This window comes from Lingula anatina, chromosome 1, assembly GCF_051362555.1.
Source record: "Lingula anatina isolate TDL-2025a chromosome 1, LinAna3.0, whole genome shotgun sequence".
NCBI classification, from domain to species: domain Eukaryota; kingdom Metazoa; phylum Brachiopoda; class Lingulata; order Lingulida; family Lingulidae; genus Lingula; species Lingula anatina.
In genome coordinates this window covers 66,098,680-66,115,162 of record NC_141767.1, presented here as the reverse complement: position 1 = coordinate 66,115,162, position 16,483 = coordinate 66,098,680, and the positions used below count along the sequence as shown (strand labels likewise).

Sequence of the window (16,483 nt, the reverse complement as noted above, 5' to 3'; positions counted from 1 at the left end):
ACCTTTTGGTCATGCCTCAATAGAAATTTAATTTATTCAATTGGGAAGGCAGTTTTATTTTGCTATGGAGTAAAAGAGATTGTTACAATTGATTTAAGTGAGTGATGAATACTGGATACATGTGATGGTTGCCAATGGATATGTGGGGGAAATGGATACTGGATACACGTGGTTGTTGTCAATGGATATAAAGGGTATACAGGCATGTAGCAGCGTTTTCAGAGGGGGCCATTTTTCTCAAAAAGTGGACATCTTTACTCCCTTAGTTGACTTGAGGAAGTACATAGATCCTAGATCAAATTTCAATTCATAGGGCTTTTTTTCCAACCAAAATGATGGTTCTTTTAAGCCCCCTCCCTGAAATAAGACATGCTTTATAAGAAACAGTGACTAACAAAATGGCTGTATGCTGTAATTTATTATAGTCTTCTATTAAGAGAAAAAACAACTTATGGCACAATTCTGATTAGTATACATCATACACTGTAAACATTAACTGACAAATAAATTAAACATAATATAAGTTGTGCACTCTTTAAATAAAGCATGTGCAACCAGTAATCAGAGCAGTGTATGTCAATAACAATATGACATGTACTGAAGTGGTTTCAGTTGATAACACTGAAACCAATGCACAAAGCCTATATCTTTTAAAGAATATATTAGCTCCAATATCATTACAAATAGTTGAACAAAATTCACCCCCCCCCCCCTTTTCCCGGATAGTACATAATACCCTAGTATATATGAAAACCATCACAACCTAAACCTGGGTTTGTATGCAGAAAATTTGGATACTATGACTTCACCTGTCTACTGTTTGTACAAATACACCATTAAATTGGCACAACATAGCCAATAAAATACTAGCAAGTTCGTGACTCCTTATCTTTGGCCTCTCATTTTGGATTTATTTTAGTGCATTTGGTTTCTGTTGCACAAATAAAAGCAGCACTTTCAAAGCTTTGGTTTGTAGCTTAGTGAACAAACAACAGCATGAACCAATGTTTCACAACTTATACAAGAAAGCCAGTTGCTAGAATTAAAGCCAATGGGAACTAGTATAACTGGGTTTTAATTAGTATGCCATTTTAAGATCAACAAGGAATAGAAGTAGCTTGGAGGCAGTATTTTAAGGGCCGTGATATTTCGGAAAAAAAATAATCAGACATTTATGAGAGCTTTGGCAAACCTTCACCAGAAACATACTACAGTAATCATAATCTTAATTTAAAAGTGCAGATAACAATCAAGCAAAAGAGTCTGATCTACTTCCCAACAACAAAATGAAATGCTGCATTTAATAACAAGATTTCCCTAACTAGAGTGTTAAGTGTTTTCGGCAAAGCACAATAAATATGGATATCTCTTTTGGATTGTATACATACAAACCCTTTAATATAGATGCATACTGAAGACATGACTATGCCACTGCATGTTGATGTTATCTGGATATATCAACAATACAACATTTATATGTCAGATAGAACTTTCCGAGGCAGTTCCCTATAAACATTTACATAAGTGCAATAACATTATTTGGGCGATTTGCTCACAATACAGCTATCAAGAGCTATCATCATTCAATATGTATCATATAACAAGATAACACAAAACAATAAAAGACCGGTTTCAATGCAGCACCTTATGCAGCCATGATAACAAATGCAGTTATTACCACAGTATGTATGCTACAGCAGCTATTCCAGCCATTGTGACACAGCATTCTGATCACAACAAAATAGATGCAGTTTTACTACATTTAGTCTTCTCAAAGCAAAATCAATGCTTTTGCCAAGCCTGGTCAGACCAAAAACATAAGCTGCTGCTCTGTGTTCCTGCAATGACATAACTGCAGTGGCTGCTGCATTAGGACACATCCTGAAGATACAGATAGATACATGGCAACTTCACGACATGTGCGATTACTAAGATACAGCAGTTGCGGCAGTAGCACCTTGGATATTTTCCTTGTCTTCTGTCTGGTCTCTGTCAGCTAATTTCTCTGTTACTTCCAGTGATCGACACAAACTGTCTAAAATATCGGTCTCTTTCTCATCAATAAGTTTGAATTCTTTATTCATAGTCATGAAGTGTTTGAACACTGTATTCAGATGTCCATGTATTCCAAACGTCACCATTTCTTTATAATGTGCATGATATATATGCGCCAAGACATGGAACAAGTATCTGTGTATCTTCTTCACCAGTACTTCAAATGATGAGGGAAACGGATTGCCTGAAAGAGAAAATAGGTCTTCATCAAGAAATTATTTTAAAATGACACCCCTCTTGAGTGTAATACTTCTCAGGGCATAAAATATTCCAATGAGTACTGAGAAACTATCATTAATTAATTATATAAATGAGAAGCAAATGAGTATGCAATTCTCTGTAACGTCTCACAAAATTGTTCTGGACTTTCTGAGAGCAATTATGAACAAAAAATTCATATTCAGTACATCAAACCATCACAAATACACAATCATAAAAAAAAAACGATGACTCAAATTGAATATGTAACCAGTGACCTTTACATAAGATATGACAGTCATAAAAAGAGCTATTGAACTGGATAGTGCCATACTATTGGGAATAACAGTGTGTATAGCTACATGAACAAGGTACTTACCATATTTTGTGGGGAAGACCGATTCTTCACTGATTGTTTTCTGTATAAATGTCATCACAAAGTCCACATACTGTGGAGCAGCACATTTGCACTTCTTCCCTTTCTCATCAAACCACAAATATTGCCTAAAATCACAAAGAGCACTTTAATGTCCCACAAATATCACCTTTGGTGATTCACAGTTTTTTTTGTGCTTAAAATAGTGTCCTTTAAATGAAAAAGAATGAAAAAGAAACTAGACTAACATAACCATCTAGTTATGTTTCTTCCAAACATTTTATTTACATTTTATAGGGTACATCAAATTAACATGGGTGAAAGTTGTAAATACTGAAAATTCTGAAAATGTAGCTTGCAATTTCTTATTGCATTTAGAGCATGTTAAAAAAAAAAAAAAAGATCAATATGAAGACTACAAATCCTGAAATCAGGCACAATCCTGAAAACTTTCACTCTGCACTGAAAACTTTCATCCACGCATTAAAAATAAGAAATTCTTCAGACATAAAGGACCACTATCTGTCATTAGCAAACTTTCCACATGTTTAATCTTCAACTGATCAAGCTGCTTCTTTCATCCACAATTATATCTCAAAACTTTCCACCATATATGTTTGTTCTAAAATATTTCTAGTATTCAAATACAGAGTAAAACCAAATTATTTAATTTGTTGAATACTTTTAACTGTAAATCAAGTAAACATTCAGTTATTTTATGGATGACACAGGTATGTTTGATTTATTGGTTAATATTATGATCCAAATTTACCGAAAACAAAAATTCTAAAAGTCAGTTGCAAAAATGCATATCAGTGTTAAATACACCAAGTTACTGAATTTCTTCATTTTATTTTTTAAATCAGAGCAAGGTTTCCCTGATTTCACCCCCAGGCAGGTATCAGGTACACAAGAAGATACATTTAAACTGTATAGCACTGAACAGGTAAGTTAAAACCCTGGGTGAGGTGCAATCTCCATCTCATTTGATGCTGAATCCAATAATCTATGTTCAAATTATCTTCAGTCTGAGTCAGGCCAGATGACATTTCATAGGACCAACTGAAACATGCTGCAAAACAACCACTATAGTGTTTCAAAATAAATAGGTTATCATTCCCTGTTTGCATTGTGGCTGCTGGTGTTGGTTGGGTTTGATAAGCAATATGCTGAAAATGGTATATGGCTGGTCCTTTAGTGACAGGTTATCAGGTTTGCTACATGGATCTTTCACACATGATGGAGTGTTTCAAAGACAGCGTCCCAAATTGACAGAAGACAGTCACACATGTATTCACCATTACATGTACGCTGGCAGATCCAGGGTATCAAGAAGGAAAGGGGCATTTTCCTTTGACCCTCCACCTCAACAGTCTTCTACTGACATCAGACCAGTCTTTCCTCACCTTTTGGTAAGAAATGAGATCTAAATCTCTGCCATTTTAGAAAGGGGTCCCCTCATTCCCTCCCCCCCCCCCTTCTGCAGCATACAACAAAGCCTTTACATGCCTCACTACTATAACACACATACAGACACATTTTTACCACCACAAAGACAGTGGACACTAACTGTCATGGCAGCTGACTAATTCTCACATTCAAGTGCGCACTATCATGAACCAATTATTGTACAAATCCATGCTGTACTTACGTGCCACCAGGACCTGTCATGGAGTTGCACCCAGCCGGTGTACAGTACTCAGATATTGTACCATACATGAGATTGATATGTTCAAAGAATGATATTGCTGTAAAAGAAAGAAAAAGGACCATAAATACAATATGGAATGATTGCATGTAAAGAAAAGCTATATTATTATTATTATTATAGAAACTAACTTTATTTATCCTTAATAAATATCTGAAAACCATTCCAGTCATTGTGAAACTGTCAGTCCTACCAAACCATGATCTATAACATTTTCAAGGGTCAGTAGAAAAATGAAATCAATCAGTGAGAGGGACCAGCAACAAATTTAAGAACATCCATTTTTTAAAAAGTTTTCATTATATCTGCCATACTGCAGATGGATGCCATATTGGTTATTTACAATACGCAATGGGCACAGAAAAAGTTATCTTTCACTTAAAAGTTTATCAACAAAAAACTCAAACAACCAGAAATCCACAATTAAATCTACCAGCCACACCCGATTGCTTCACTGTGAAATATTGCCTAATCTGAAGTACTAAAAGGCAGTCAGTGGATAATTCAACATTGTAAGAAAACTGGTTCTTTTCACTTGACTTCACAGCTTGAACACCCTTGCTGCCATCTAAGAAGAGGCCAGTGTCACAAGGATTGCATGGTGTCTGCACTCTGTCCAGGTACACGCAAAAACAACACCTGAAAACTGTCTACTCAGCTGATCATATGATGTATAGCATACACCACAGGGCCACAGTGTTAAAGAGGTGCTGCAACTGGACACCTGTGGCATAAAAGTCCCCCAAGGGTAGGAATTGTTGTTACACTGTTTATTGACCATAACAATAATCAGTGTTACAATGTATCATGTTGCATTATTGCATTACCTGGCACAGTTTGCTCAAGCCTCATTTACGTAAGGTAGAAAATTCAAAGCTGATGCAAGAATAAAGCAGTACCTCCTATTCAAATATACTTAAATTGTACTGCATGCTGACTTCTTGTGATCCAAGAGTATTAAACCTACACTGAACTATGGTTGCTAATGATAGAAGCTTCCTGCTAATGCACACGTACACACACTGGAAAAAGCTCTGTCAATATTAGCATATGTATCTGACTATGATGCTTGGTATTATTTGACTGAAAAAAAAAAGTCCCCCACCCCAAAGATTACACAGCCTCCCCTCTACCATTTGTCCATCTTCTCAGCTGGTAGTTATCTGGGGCAATTCCACATAGATGATTTATCTAAAGAGGATGTTGTACTCACGTAGTATTATCCCACAGCTTTCCATTCTAAGAAAATTATCTGAATATAGCAGGTCATTACTGTTGTTATGCCTCTTAGAAGCTGATTATCATATGCAGCAGCTGGTTTCAAAACCACCCAGTTTATTCTGCTGTATAAGCTGCACTTCCAATATAAGAAATGAATAATTGATTGAAGAGCACATTCATTCTTAACACACACACACACACACACACACACACACACACACACACACACACACACACACATCTTCAATAAAAACTTACTGTTTGTAGCCAGCCATTCATTTCGGTCTATATTTACAGGGATTCGGACCAATTTTTCAAAGTCTACTTTGGCAGCAATGGACTCCGCTACTAGTGTGTCTTCTAGATATTGCCTTGGCTCCTCCTGGACTGGTGTAGGGGAGTCTTTGTCCTTCCTACGACTTTTCCTAAAATATCAATAAAAAGGAGATTGACGAACAAGTTTAAACATATGGCAAAAAAATTACACCACCACTAACTTCACCAAGAACACAATAAAAATTTCCTCTTTTTCAATTATAGATCATATATTTGTTTTGACAATCAGTGTCTCCAGGTAAAACACACTGGTATAAAATAACAATAAATGCAAATATCCCGATATAAGTCAAAAGTTCCACACACTATTTTGATAATGCACACTTAACCCAATATGCTTTCAATAATAAAATCCCAACTGAAAAATCTGAATTTTTTATATATGATAAATAATACATTTATAATATAATAAATATCTCAGATACCCTGCTTCAACTTTGTAGTACCTTAGACAAATTTATAAAGTTCATATTTATAACAGAGTAACTTAAATTTTCACCAAAAACAAAGTTATATCAGTAAAAATGCTATACTTTCATGAATACTGTACAATGTGGGTGTGGTGGCACAATTTCTTGCTCAACTGTTTAAAAACCCAACACATCTATAAATATGATGAAATACAACAGTATAGCATGCACATTCACCTACCAACGAACACACGGACACAACACAGTTGCTGGAATGATGACAATTTCTGCTAAGGTTCCAGCATGAAGATTTGGTTTTTTACACTCCTACCCTACAGCACTGGACTACTTAGCCTGATCATCTAGCCATGACATATTATCTCTGACGGCACAATATGAGAAAATATTACTATCTGTGCACTCAGGATAAAATCAATACAAAGAAATTATGGCTAAGTCAATAGCGCATTAGTCCTTGTACTCTGCCTTTTGCCAAGCTGTTGTCTAGCATCATTTACATCAATAAACAACTGTGATGATTATTACTGTTCAAAGCCTGACGTGTGGTAGGATATGGTTAGATCGGCAAGGTGCTGTTCCCTGATACTGGTTCCGCTCCCTTGTTTGCATGGTGTGCACAGTAAGACCAAGATAACACAAACTGTGTACATACTCCAATAAAAGAGTTTGCAGAGAAATCCTGCTAAGTTAAGAAGTCAGTGTGCAAACCTGGAGCCACATCTCTTTCTAGACAATAGTGCACAAGTATATACCGTATATATTAATCCTCCTTTCACAGCTGAATAATACAGGTCTTATATTACTGTATACAAAGTCACAGTTACCAATCTACCTGCATGATCCAGGTATCTTTATACTGGTGAATATAGAGGTTAACTCTATTATCACATATCACAATTGCCAAGCTGTGTAATGGGCAATATCTACACCAAACATTACTGACAAAAAAATAAAAAACAAGAAACAAAAAACAAAAAACATTCCCGTACACTACATTCTTACCATAAACTCAGCATAAACATCTTAAAGTTCCACTCTCCATCCTGTGTGTATTGGCCCATTCACTGCCTGCCTACCATACATTCACCTTCAACTGTGCCCTTATCAATAGGTTGCCAATATCAGCAGCTGACTGGGCTGAGCACCAGTGACATCATTGCTAACTTTAACTCTACAACTAAGTCAATCAGGAGCAGTGTGTGATGTGTGTGGAGGAAGTGAGGAAATGAAGAGATCACCTGCAGTGCCAGCCACAGAGAGCTGCCAGTTCACTGTCCACATCAGGTGATCTCAGCTGGCCAATGCCTGGAGAACTGCCATCTTTTGTGAGACGTTTATTCAAATTTACAAAGTGAAACTGGTTGGGGCTTTTTCTGTAAACAGAGTAATCTAACCGATGACATGACTAAATCTGTGTATGTAAATACAGGATTTCCTTTCTTGGAAGTAGAATATCTAAAATGGGAGTGAATAAGGCTTCATTTGGAGTGAGATGAGATGTTACCTGACACCAACACTGTCAAGTGTCACATAAAGAGCATCCATGTTAACCAAAGAAATGACACCAGCCCCACAATTCAATAGGGTCAAGCACAAGTGCATTAAGCTTGTGTATGATGCCCAGCCCAATATTTTACAGCTACCATAAAATGCTGTAAATTTGTAATAAACCAGAACATCTCCCAAGGCATCATTTTATTTCATTTACGTTTACCCCCCACTTCACATTGAACTTTTTCAAAAGCCCAATCCCTATGTAAGGATTATGTTATCCACATTTCAAATCCACAAAAATAAATGCATAAAAAAATTAAAATCAGTCAATAAAATTATATAAAGAATAAAATAAACTGCCTCAGAAATTTGGTAATTGACTAGAAATTATCTGGCTAGTGATCACAGAGGCCTTCATAGACAGGTCTAAGCAAGTTACAGTTGGAATGAATGGTGTAGTCAGTTTAGCTTGTGCCACTGTCAGTGCAACTGTCAGACAAGTTACACAACCTATGAAACCTGATCAGCAGAAACTGTCACCTACTATCTGACCCATGCAGGGCACATGTACATCCCATTACATGTGACAGAGGCAGGACACCCGAGATAACTACCTTTATACACTATTTTTGCAATGGTGTTAAGTGATTTATGATGGGCAGAATTTAACTTTGGAGACAACATATATTTTCCAACTGTTTTTTAGACATGCTCTAGTTGGTGTGAACAAGTTTTCTTACCCTAAACAGGTAAAGTTGGAAGATATGACCTCAGCTGGCCCATTTTAAAGCAATCTTTTAACCCTAAATAATATACTGAAAGAGTCAATTTAATTATATGCTGGTAGAGAGGATAAAGTGCATGTGAAGTAACAGTTTAAGACACCTTGATGATTTTTGACCTGAAGCACAACACATTTCTCCAAAAATAACACAATTTCAATGTAGCTCCTTTCTAGTTTTCACCACCATTATTGTGACATACAAACAGGAGAACAAAACCTTTCGACATTTTGACGCCATGCCTCAATAGAATATATACAGCGCACAAACTGTACTTTCATACAAAGTAAAATTTTGTACCTCAAAACATGTTTAATTCTTTTATAATATATTCCTCTCATGTATATGATGTCTCGTAATTTAATACCGGAACAGAAACAGCCTTACTTATAACCACCTGAAGTTCAAAACAGTATTAAGGTGTTTAGCTATGCATGGAAGGAACTAATCAAATATATATCAGCAGCATCAAGTAAGCCTCTCCCCATTTATCTTCCCAATGTTCCACTACTGCTACAACAGCAACCCAAATATATTTTTATCATACATACGGAAACCACTGCAGGGATGTAGTTTTTGTGTTTCATTACAACTGTCAGCACAACAGATAAGTTCTTTAAATGTATTACCTTACATCATTCTAGGCACCCTAATCACATTACAGTGACAGTTGTGTCACAATTATGACGCAAGCAGCTTAAAGCTGGAACGTAAAGCATTGATGCCTGGGATAAGATAGATCAATACTATAGAGGTTGATTCAATGGTTTATATACACCATCACTCAGGTAACACAAACCCAATGTAAATATAATCTTAAGAGTCAAAATGGGTGCATAATAACGTTAATGAAGGTGTAACATTTTGTAAGGGGGGGGGGAGACAGAATTTCATTGCCGTTCTTTCAGTAGCAATATGATTGAATGTAAGCAGTGGTGAACAGTAAAAAAAGATAAATATCTGTGTTGCCATTCACCCCCATAGGAATGTAAATATGCATTTAAAAAAATAATAAGAATAATCACTTAATTCATCTCATCAAAACATGAATTTAAATTGCTAAAATTCTGTTAAAAGTCATTGTAACATGTTTATTCAAGTGGTTCTTCAGTAAGTGTAAATGTCATGACAGGGCAAACTGAGTTCAAGATGTCCATATGACATCTGTTGTTCCACATACTTACCGGACCCCAAACACACACATGCACACACTACAGTAATACAAATTTGTCAATTTTTAAAATTTTTGTTTTAATGGTAGAACACAGACTCAAATAGTATCCCCATCCTTTAAAAAGATGGTTTATCCTGATACATTCCCATCATACTTAGGCCAACAATCTATTACAAGCACAGCTTGCCATAATAGTGATCAAATGTCCTGAAATTGTAAGTACACGCAAAGTTTCCATAATTCAAGACATTATTGGAAAAAACGCCTGCTGATTCCAAGTGTTTAAAACATTTCAGACTTTCACAGAGAAACCATTATCAAACCAATAATCAATGACAGTTTCCCTTGCTAGCAAATATTATACATATGGCAATTCTGAAATATAGTTTTAAAGGCATGTAATTTTTCATGTTATACCCTATTTTGGGGAACTTCTTGGTTTTGGAGGATTTTCAAAAGTAGCCCAGAATAGTATGGATAAGAATGGATGTCTGGAATCTGCCCAGGACTAGATCATTATCTTCCCTATGCAAATAAAATGGAGGCAACCAGACATAAACAATTGCACTTGTATGAAGACCACAGTGTAAATGAGGAAATGCAACAAAAATCTTCAATTACCATATTTTCCTAGAATCATCAAGTGTCAACAGTTCACAGTGATCAACAGTATTTTCTACATTTATTTTAAGAAAACAAGGCAGCAAAGCTGTGAAATAAACAGACATTAATTGAAGAAAAACCTGTTTGTGAACTCGGGATGTAATTAAGGTCCTTGAATCATTCTTGTAAACGTGAGAATTTTAAGTAACATGATTTTTCTTTATGGGGTTTACGGGTTTCTAGGAAATTGCAGGACAATGGTGGTGATAGCGACAATGGGATGTAGGTGATGGCTATATGTCAAGGCACAGTGTCTGTCCATAAAATTCTTCATTCTTCCTTAAAATATAGTCTACAAATGTCTATTCATGGGGGAAAATGACCAGCACTGTTCAACCCTGATAGACCTGGATAGTGATCTACTAATAGACTGTCAAATACCAGGTGTCTTTTGCCATGGAGACAACATCACTCCAGGCCTGTACTCCTGTGTGGTTCATGACACCATTCTTCCATCCTAGGCCTGCCTATTAGGCTTGTTTAGCTGAATGGACATACACCCCCAAATATCCCCAATAATGGTACACAGAGTTTTGTTTTGATAAGGTGTGTGCTGCATTTGTAGGCCATTACTTAAGAAAAGTATTACAAGATGTGGCATTATCAGCTACCTGACTAGCTGTGAAAGTAGATGCATTACTGAGATAGTGAAATAATGGAATACAAAATTTGCGAAAGCTGTAGAAGAAATAGGATTTTTAGAAAGAGAAAAAAAATCTTGCTTTATAATACTTAGCCTGTGTTTTAGAAATTTCGGAGACTATGGTAATATGGAAGTAATTAGTTGATATAAGTGAATCATTTCACTAATGCAGTGCGGAATTTTTTAAGGAATACAATAATGATGACATACTCTGAGAGTAAATTGGAAATAAATTGGCAAGATTTAGAAAATCCTGAAGACGCCCTTGTTATCGCTAGGTGGAACTGCTATTTAAACGTATATCCACATCACCAGAATTGGATTACTCTTCTCCACAAGAAAACATCTGCAGCTAATTTGAGAAAACAACTTAACGCCCAGCTGTTGGATGCAATGTTGCAGCAACAAAGTAGCATATATATAAGTTAATGTTAAAAAAACAACATCCATAGGGACATGTTTATGTATTCATTCAAATGGCCCTTTCCTTCAGAATAACAATCAGGGGTGTTAGGGGAGGGACCCGAGTTTGAGGGATGGAGGGGGGAGGGGCTGGGGACAGAGGACATATGTACACATATACATGTATAATGAATTCATATTATGAAAATACTAATAATAACACTTAAGCATTTTAAAATCATATCAAATCTTCTTTAGCCATCCAGACAAAATTGAGATTTAATGTGCATTTACTTGCCAAACTAGCTATTGGGGGCAAAGAGTACCATCTTAATGATTTCATGGGCTTCTAAATATCTTTTTTTTTTTAATTCTGATTACGTAACTGTACTGTTATTGGATGGATAGTCAGCAAATTATTTTCTCACAATCACAACAACCTTCATTTCAAATCCCCTGAATCAGAGAACCCACTCAACATCTCAATTAATATTGACCACAAATCATAAGATGTACATACCCTTTCCAGAGAATATTCAAGCTGTTAAGCATGATGGCTTCCTCCACTGTGAACTAACTAGCTAGAGGCTACCCTTGCCTTGAGGATAACTGGAATAAGTACCAGGTAGTTTATTTCTGACTGATGGATGACATATGTAGGCAACTACCCATGTAGCAGGTGTTATAGATCAAGCTGGCCTCCATGTTGGATCATAGATTGAGCTCGACTCTTATTGGAGCTTGCTCAAATGTGTCTCACATTAAGTAGTGCAGGCAGCACTTAACTGGTCCTCAGGTAAGGCAAGACCCCCCCCCTTCCTCCCCTAGTGCCCAGTTTCTGGTGGAACTCTATTTGTAGACCATATATATTAGGCTCGCCTATTAAAGGACAATGGTTTTATGAATGGCTGTTCTATTTGCTACCTTGGAAATCACATCTTTTCTCAGGCATTCAACATACACATCATCTCACTCAATATCTTTTCCCCCAAACACGGAAAGCAAATTTACAATATAGGTATTTACAAACAACCGAGCTATGAAAATTTGTGCCTCAATCATTAAATCATGCTGTCTTACAACTCAATATGGCCCTTTTCACTCCTTGCTTGCCCCTCAGCCTCAAATGTTTACATGTGCGCAATCAGTCATTCCTCATTAAAAAAGTTTTGACAACATCATACAAACTATTTAGAAGTATGATGTGGGCTGAGATGTTATATGGCTGTTACCATGACAAACTAACCAACACTGAAGGCATGCTGACCCCAGTTCACCAAATGGTTGCAAAAATGGGATATATAAATAATAAATTCAAGGAATTGGATGCTTGTTACACTTCAAATATGAGTTCTTGTCTCCTTATCCCTAAGAATATGCTGGCAATTTCAAACACCCCAGTGATTCTCCCAACAGCAAACCTTGCCCAAATATGAAAACAAAATCTGTTACATATTTAGATACTGTCCCACTGCTTTAAAACAAGTCACTAAATCTAAACTTCAAGCATACCTTTAAGTTTATTTCACATACAGATATGCCATTTTTATTTAGCATATATGCTGAACAAAATTTTAACAAATAATGATCTTCTGAATTATATATATATATATATATATATATATATATATATATATATATATATATATATATATATATATCTTAAATTTTTGGACTTAAAAGTAGCTGAAACAATAAACAGAGCATACTGATATATGTAAGTGAATCATATGTAGCTTGGTTGAATCCCCAAGAATATCAATAAATCTATTTCATGTCCAAGACTAGAGTTGAAATCAATGCTTCAAGTCTCTGCTGAATGAAGTACACTCAAACTGGATTAGACCACTGGTACACACATTCATCAATAGCCAGCAAACATATTTATAGGACTAAAGTAAACCTTTCCTTGGCTAAAGATATGGATGGTAATGGAGTGCCCTAATTGAATCTAAATTACGTACCAATTATTTTCCTATAACAGAAACTGCAAAGAAATTGCTTTTGAAAAACGTTATAAGGTGCTTTTTTTAACTTCACCTTTTTCTTAGAGGCATTAAATTACGATGTAATCAAGCCTGCTTCAACTGCATTCTTTCAGATTGAAATATCATTCAGGTCAGCTTACAATGATTTACATTAACATTTCTCATTTAACAATATATTTCAAGTGAATAAGATCAATAACTGTACCTGATTTCATTAACTGTTCAATAGAACACTTGAAAACCAGGCAATGTACATGTAGTGCTGCTTTACTGAATTCTGAGATTCAGTGATATCTGTGTTTATTGAATAAACTTCATTTTTGTAATGCCAGAAGGTACATAATGAGTATAATCTTGATTCATTTCAATGTGCAATGTGGGATAGATCTAAGTATACTTTAAACTTGAATTCCATAACACAAAGACCTAAATAAGAATATAGTTGTTATTATAGAATAGTAATTGTATATTACATTTTATTTCAAACAATTTAAAAGAGGGAGGGAGTGGCCATTATCCTTTAACACCTTTAACCTTTATCCTTTAACAGCCATAACCATTTGGGTATTTCAAGAGTAATAAATGGAGTTTTAACTACAAGACTGGGTTCAAATTTTGTTTCTATCCCCCCCCCCAAGAATATAAAAGATAGACCTCTGTACATATGTACATATACAGAGAGAGAGAGAGATTTAGCAGTGCATGTAATGGGCTGGACAGAGGTAAGGGCTCACATGGTAAAGACCTGTCACATTGCACTATGAACAAGATCAGGTATTTTTTTCTACTAATGAGCACCTTAAGACTTCAGACTCTAGCACAGCGTTGGACATACCCTAGTAAACATATATACATTCAGAAAAAAGGAGCACAAGAGACTGATTACTCAGACTAGCATAGCATGTAAATATTTTGGGCACGCCACAAGATGTGTATGGCTGCCAAAATTTGGCAAATGAGTTCCTCAGCAATACATGAGCATGAACTAGTTGGCAAGTACTTTTAAAATATCTGTCTTAGTACAGAATTTTGCACCAGAGTAAAAGATGAAGGCAAAATGCTTTTGGCAAAAAAATAATAATAATAAAATAAATAAATAAATAAAAATAAATAAATAAAATAAACAAAAAATAAATAAAATAAAAAAGGTAAGTGGAAGTCTTTATAAAAAGTTGAGTTTGCAATAAAGTATATGCTGGAAGCAAGCAAAAGGGTCGATGGAATATTTTTACTATGTAAAATTAATGTCAAAATATTGTCAAACATATTGCAATCACCATTCTATACTACACTAGTTCAGTAAAGGAGGGGGGGGGGTACAAATATTCCCATTAGAGATGTATTTCATCATGATTGTCTGCATTTCTCTCTTGGCTTTGCTTGGTTTCCCATTTATGATAGCAATCCACAGATAATGCTGACAAAGAAGAATAATACTTTGATATATGTTAAAAACTATCCAGGCAGTGAAATGACTCAGCAGTCTTATATAGCAACAGTATGCATGGTCACTTTCTCAACATGCATCACAAATATAACACTCAAACAGTTTATAGTGTCAGTAATCATTATATTAGATTATATTCTAGCGCGTACATACATACTGGCAATATAACAGACGAGACTAGGGGCCAGGATGTATGCCTTGGCTGCACTTACAATGTACCAATCAAACCCTAAATATTCTGAGACAGTGACACAACTAGAAACTGATTATTGAGAGTTTGAGCATGGATCATATAGGCAAGATTTTACTGATCAGATTTGTACAGATTGTGGAGTAAGATACATCGGGTGTCTCGCGTGATTTTAACTGTCATGGGATGATGGGTCCTGAAGAAAACCATGCGTCTGCTTGTGTCTGTCAACTCGCAGGTAAACAATGCACGTTTTAAGGCACCCTTGGAGAATCTTACCCCATAAACCAGTCCATAGTGTCCCGAAAATATTCCGGTAACCTATCCAGATTGGCAATCTTCTTTTTTCTGTAAAGGTATGCAACTTCACGTTAACAATTGAAAACTCTGAGAGTCCTAGGCAATCTCCAATGACAATATGGCCGTCTGCGCAACAAGGATGCGCACAAAGTTTCTTATTTCCCAGGATGCAGCTGTTTATTGGGTTGCGCGTACAGTTAGGTTTTTTTTCTTTCAATGATTTCCTTTGTTGATACAAAAGAAGCAAAATGAATTGATGACTGTATAGAAGGGACCTTTCACTTAATTATTTCTATCAAATCAACGTAATTTGAATGAAATTAGTCGATTAAATGCTAGGAGAGGTACAGTGTGTCGAGGACTCAGAGGACTCGCGACAAGGTGTTGAGTCATATTTATCACGATAAATACATTATGAATAAGTATTGATGTAAAATTATAAGGAAATGACCTTAAAGTCACGTTTATTACCAAAAACAAGAAATATAATTAAAGCTTTGTTTAATTTTCTATTCTTAATGAAGACCAATAACTGAGTTGAGCACAAATAAAATTTCTCTTATTCTGAATTTTAGAATTACAGTCCCTTTAAACAACCTGTGCATGTCTAGTGATTTCAGCCCTTGTAGAATACCGTAGAGCAAACAACCTGTCTGATATTGAATTTATGTAAACAAGGGGTATACCATTGAATATTTCCTTGGCTTTCGTGTTTCCTAGCGCAACATACATGTAAGTGTTTCTGTGCTCGGTAGCACATTGGAGGAGACGGCTGTATTGGAAAGTCCTGAACATTCAGCAGAAAGACTTCAATTGAGCGAGTCCACTGATAAAACTTTTGGTCATTTTTTTTGTAGAAAAATAAATTATTTTTTCTTTTTTCATTTCATTATTTTATTTCATTTTACTTTTTTACGGAAAAGGTGTTGTTAAGGAGAAAGGGAGAGAGGGATAGACACCCCCACCATTGAATCAACAAGCTAGGAGTGCAGCATGAAGCAGCGTGTAACAAGGACAAACAAATAAGAAAAACTGCTCGTCTGTTCAGGTAAACTTACCGATATTGATACATCGG

At 35.7% G+C, this 16,483-nt stretch overlaps 1 protein-coding gene across 3 annotated transcripts; it reads right to left on the bottom strand.

Annotated features, from left to right (window-relative positions):
- Positions 1-399: 399 nt before the first annotated feature.
- On the bottom strand, positions 400-15,544 carry LOC106172784 (MOB kinase activator 2). Of its 3 annotated transcripts, none has more exons than XM_013553684.2 (5): positions 15,388-15,544; positions 5,817-5,983; positions 4,281-4,377; positions 2,633-2,757; positions 400-2,239 (listed from the first exon to the last, which is right to left on the bottom strand). In XM_013553684.2, exons 1-5 carry the CDS (start codon positions 15,402-15,404, stop codon positions 1,929-1,931), a joined length of 717 nt encoding a protein of 238 aa, XP_013409138.1. In that variant the 5' UTR covers positions 15,405-15,544; the 3' UTR covers positions 400-1,928. The 3 variants fall into 3 exon arrangements, with proteins under 3 accessions (XP_013409138.1, XP_013409137.1, XP_013409136.1); XM_013553683.2 differs by lacking the exon at positions 15,388-15,544 and adding an exon at positions 12,004-12,092; XM_013553682.2 differs by lacking the exon at positions 15,388-15,544 and adding an exon at positions 7,328-7,861.
- Between the last annotated feature and the right edge of the window lie 939 nt (positions 15,545-16,483).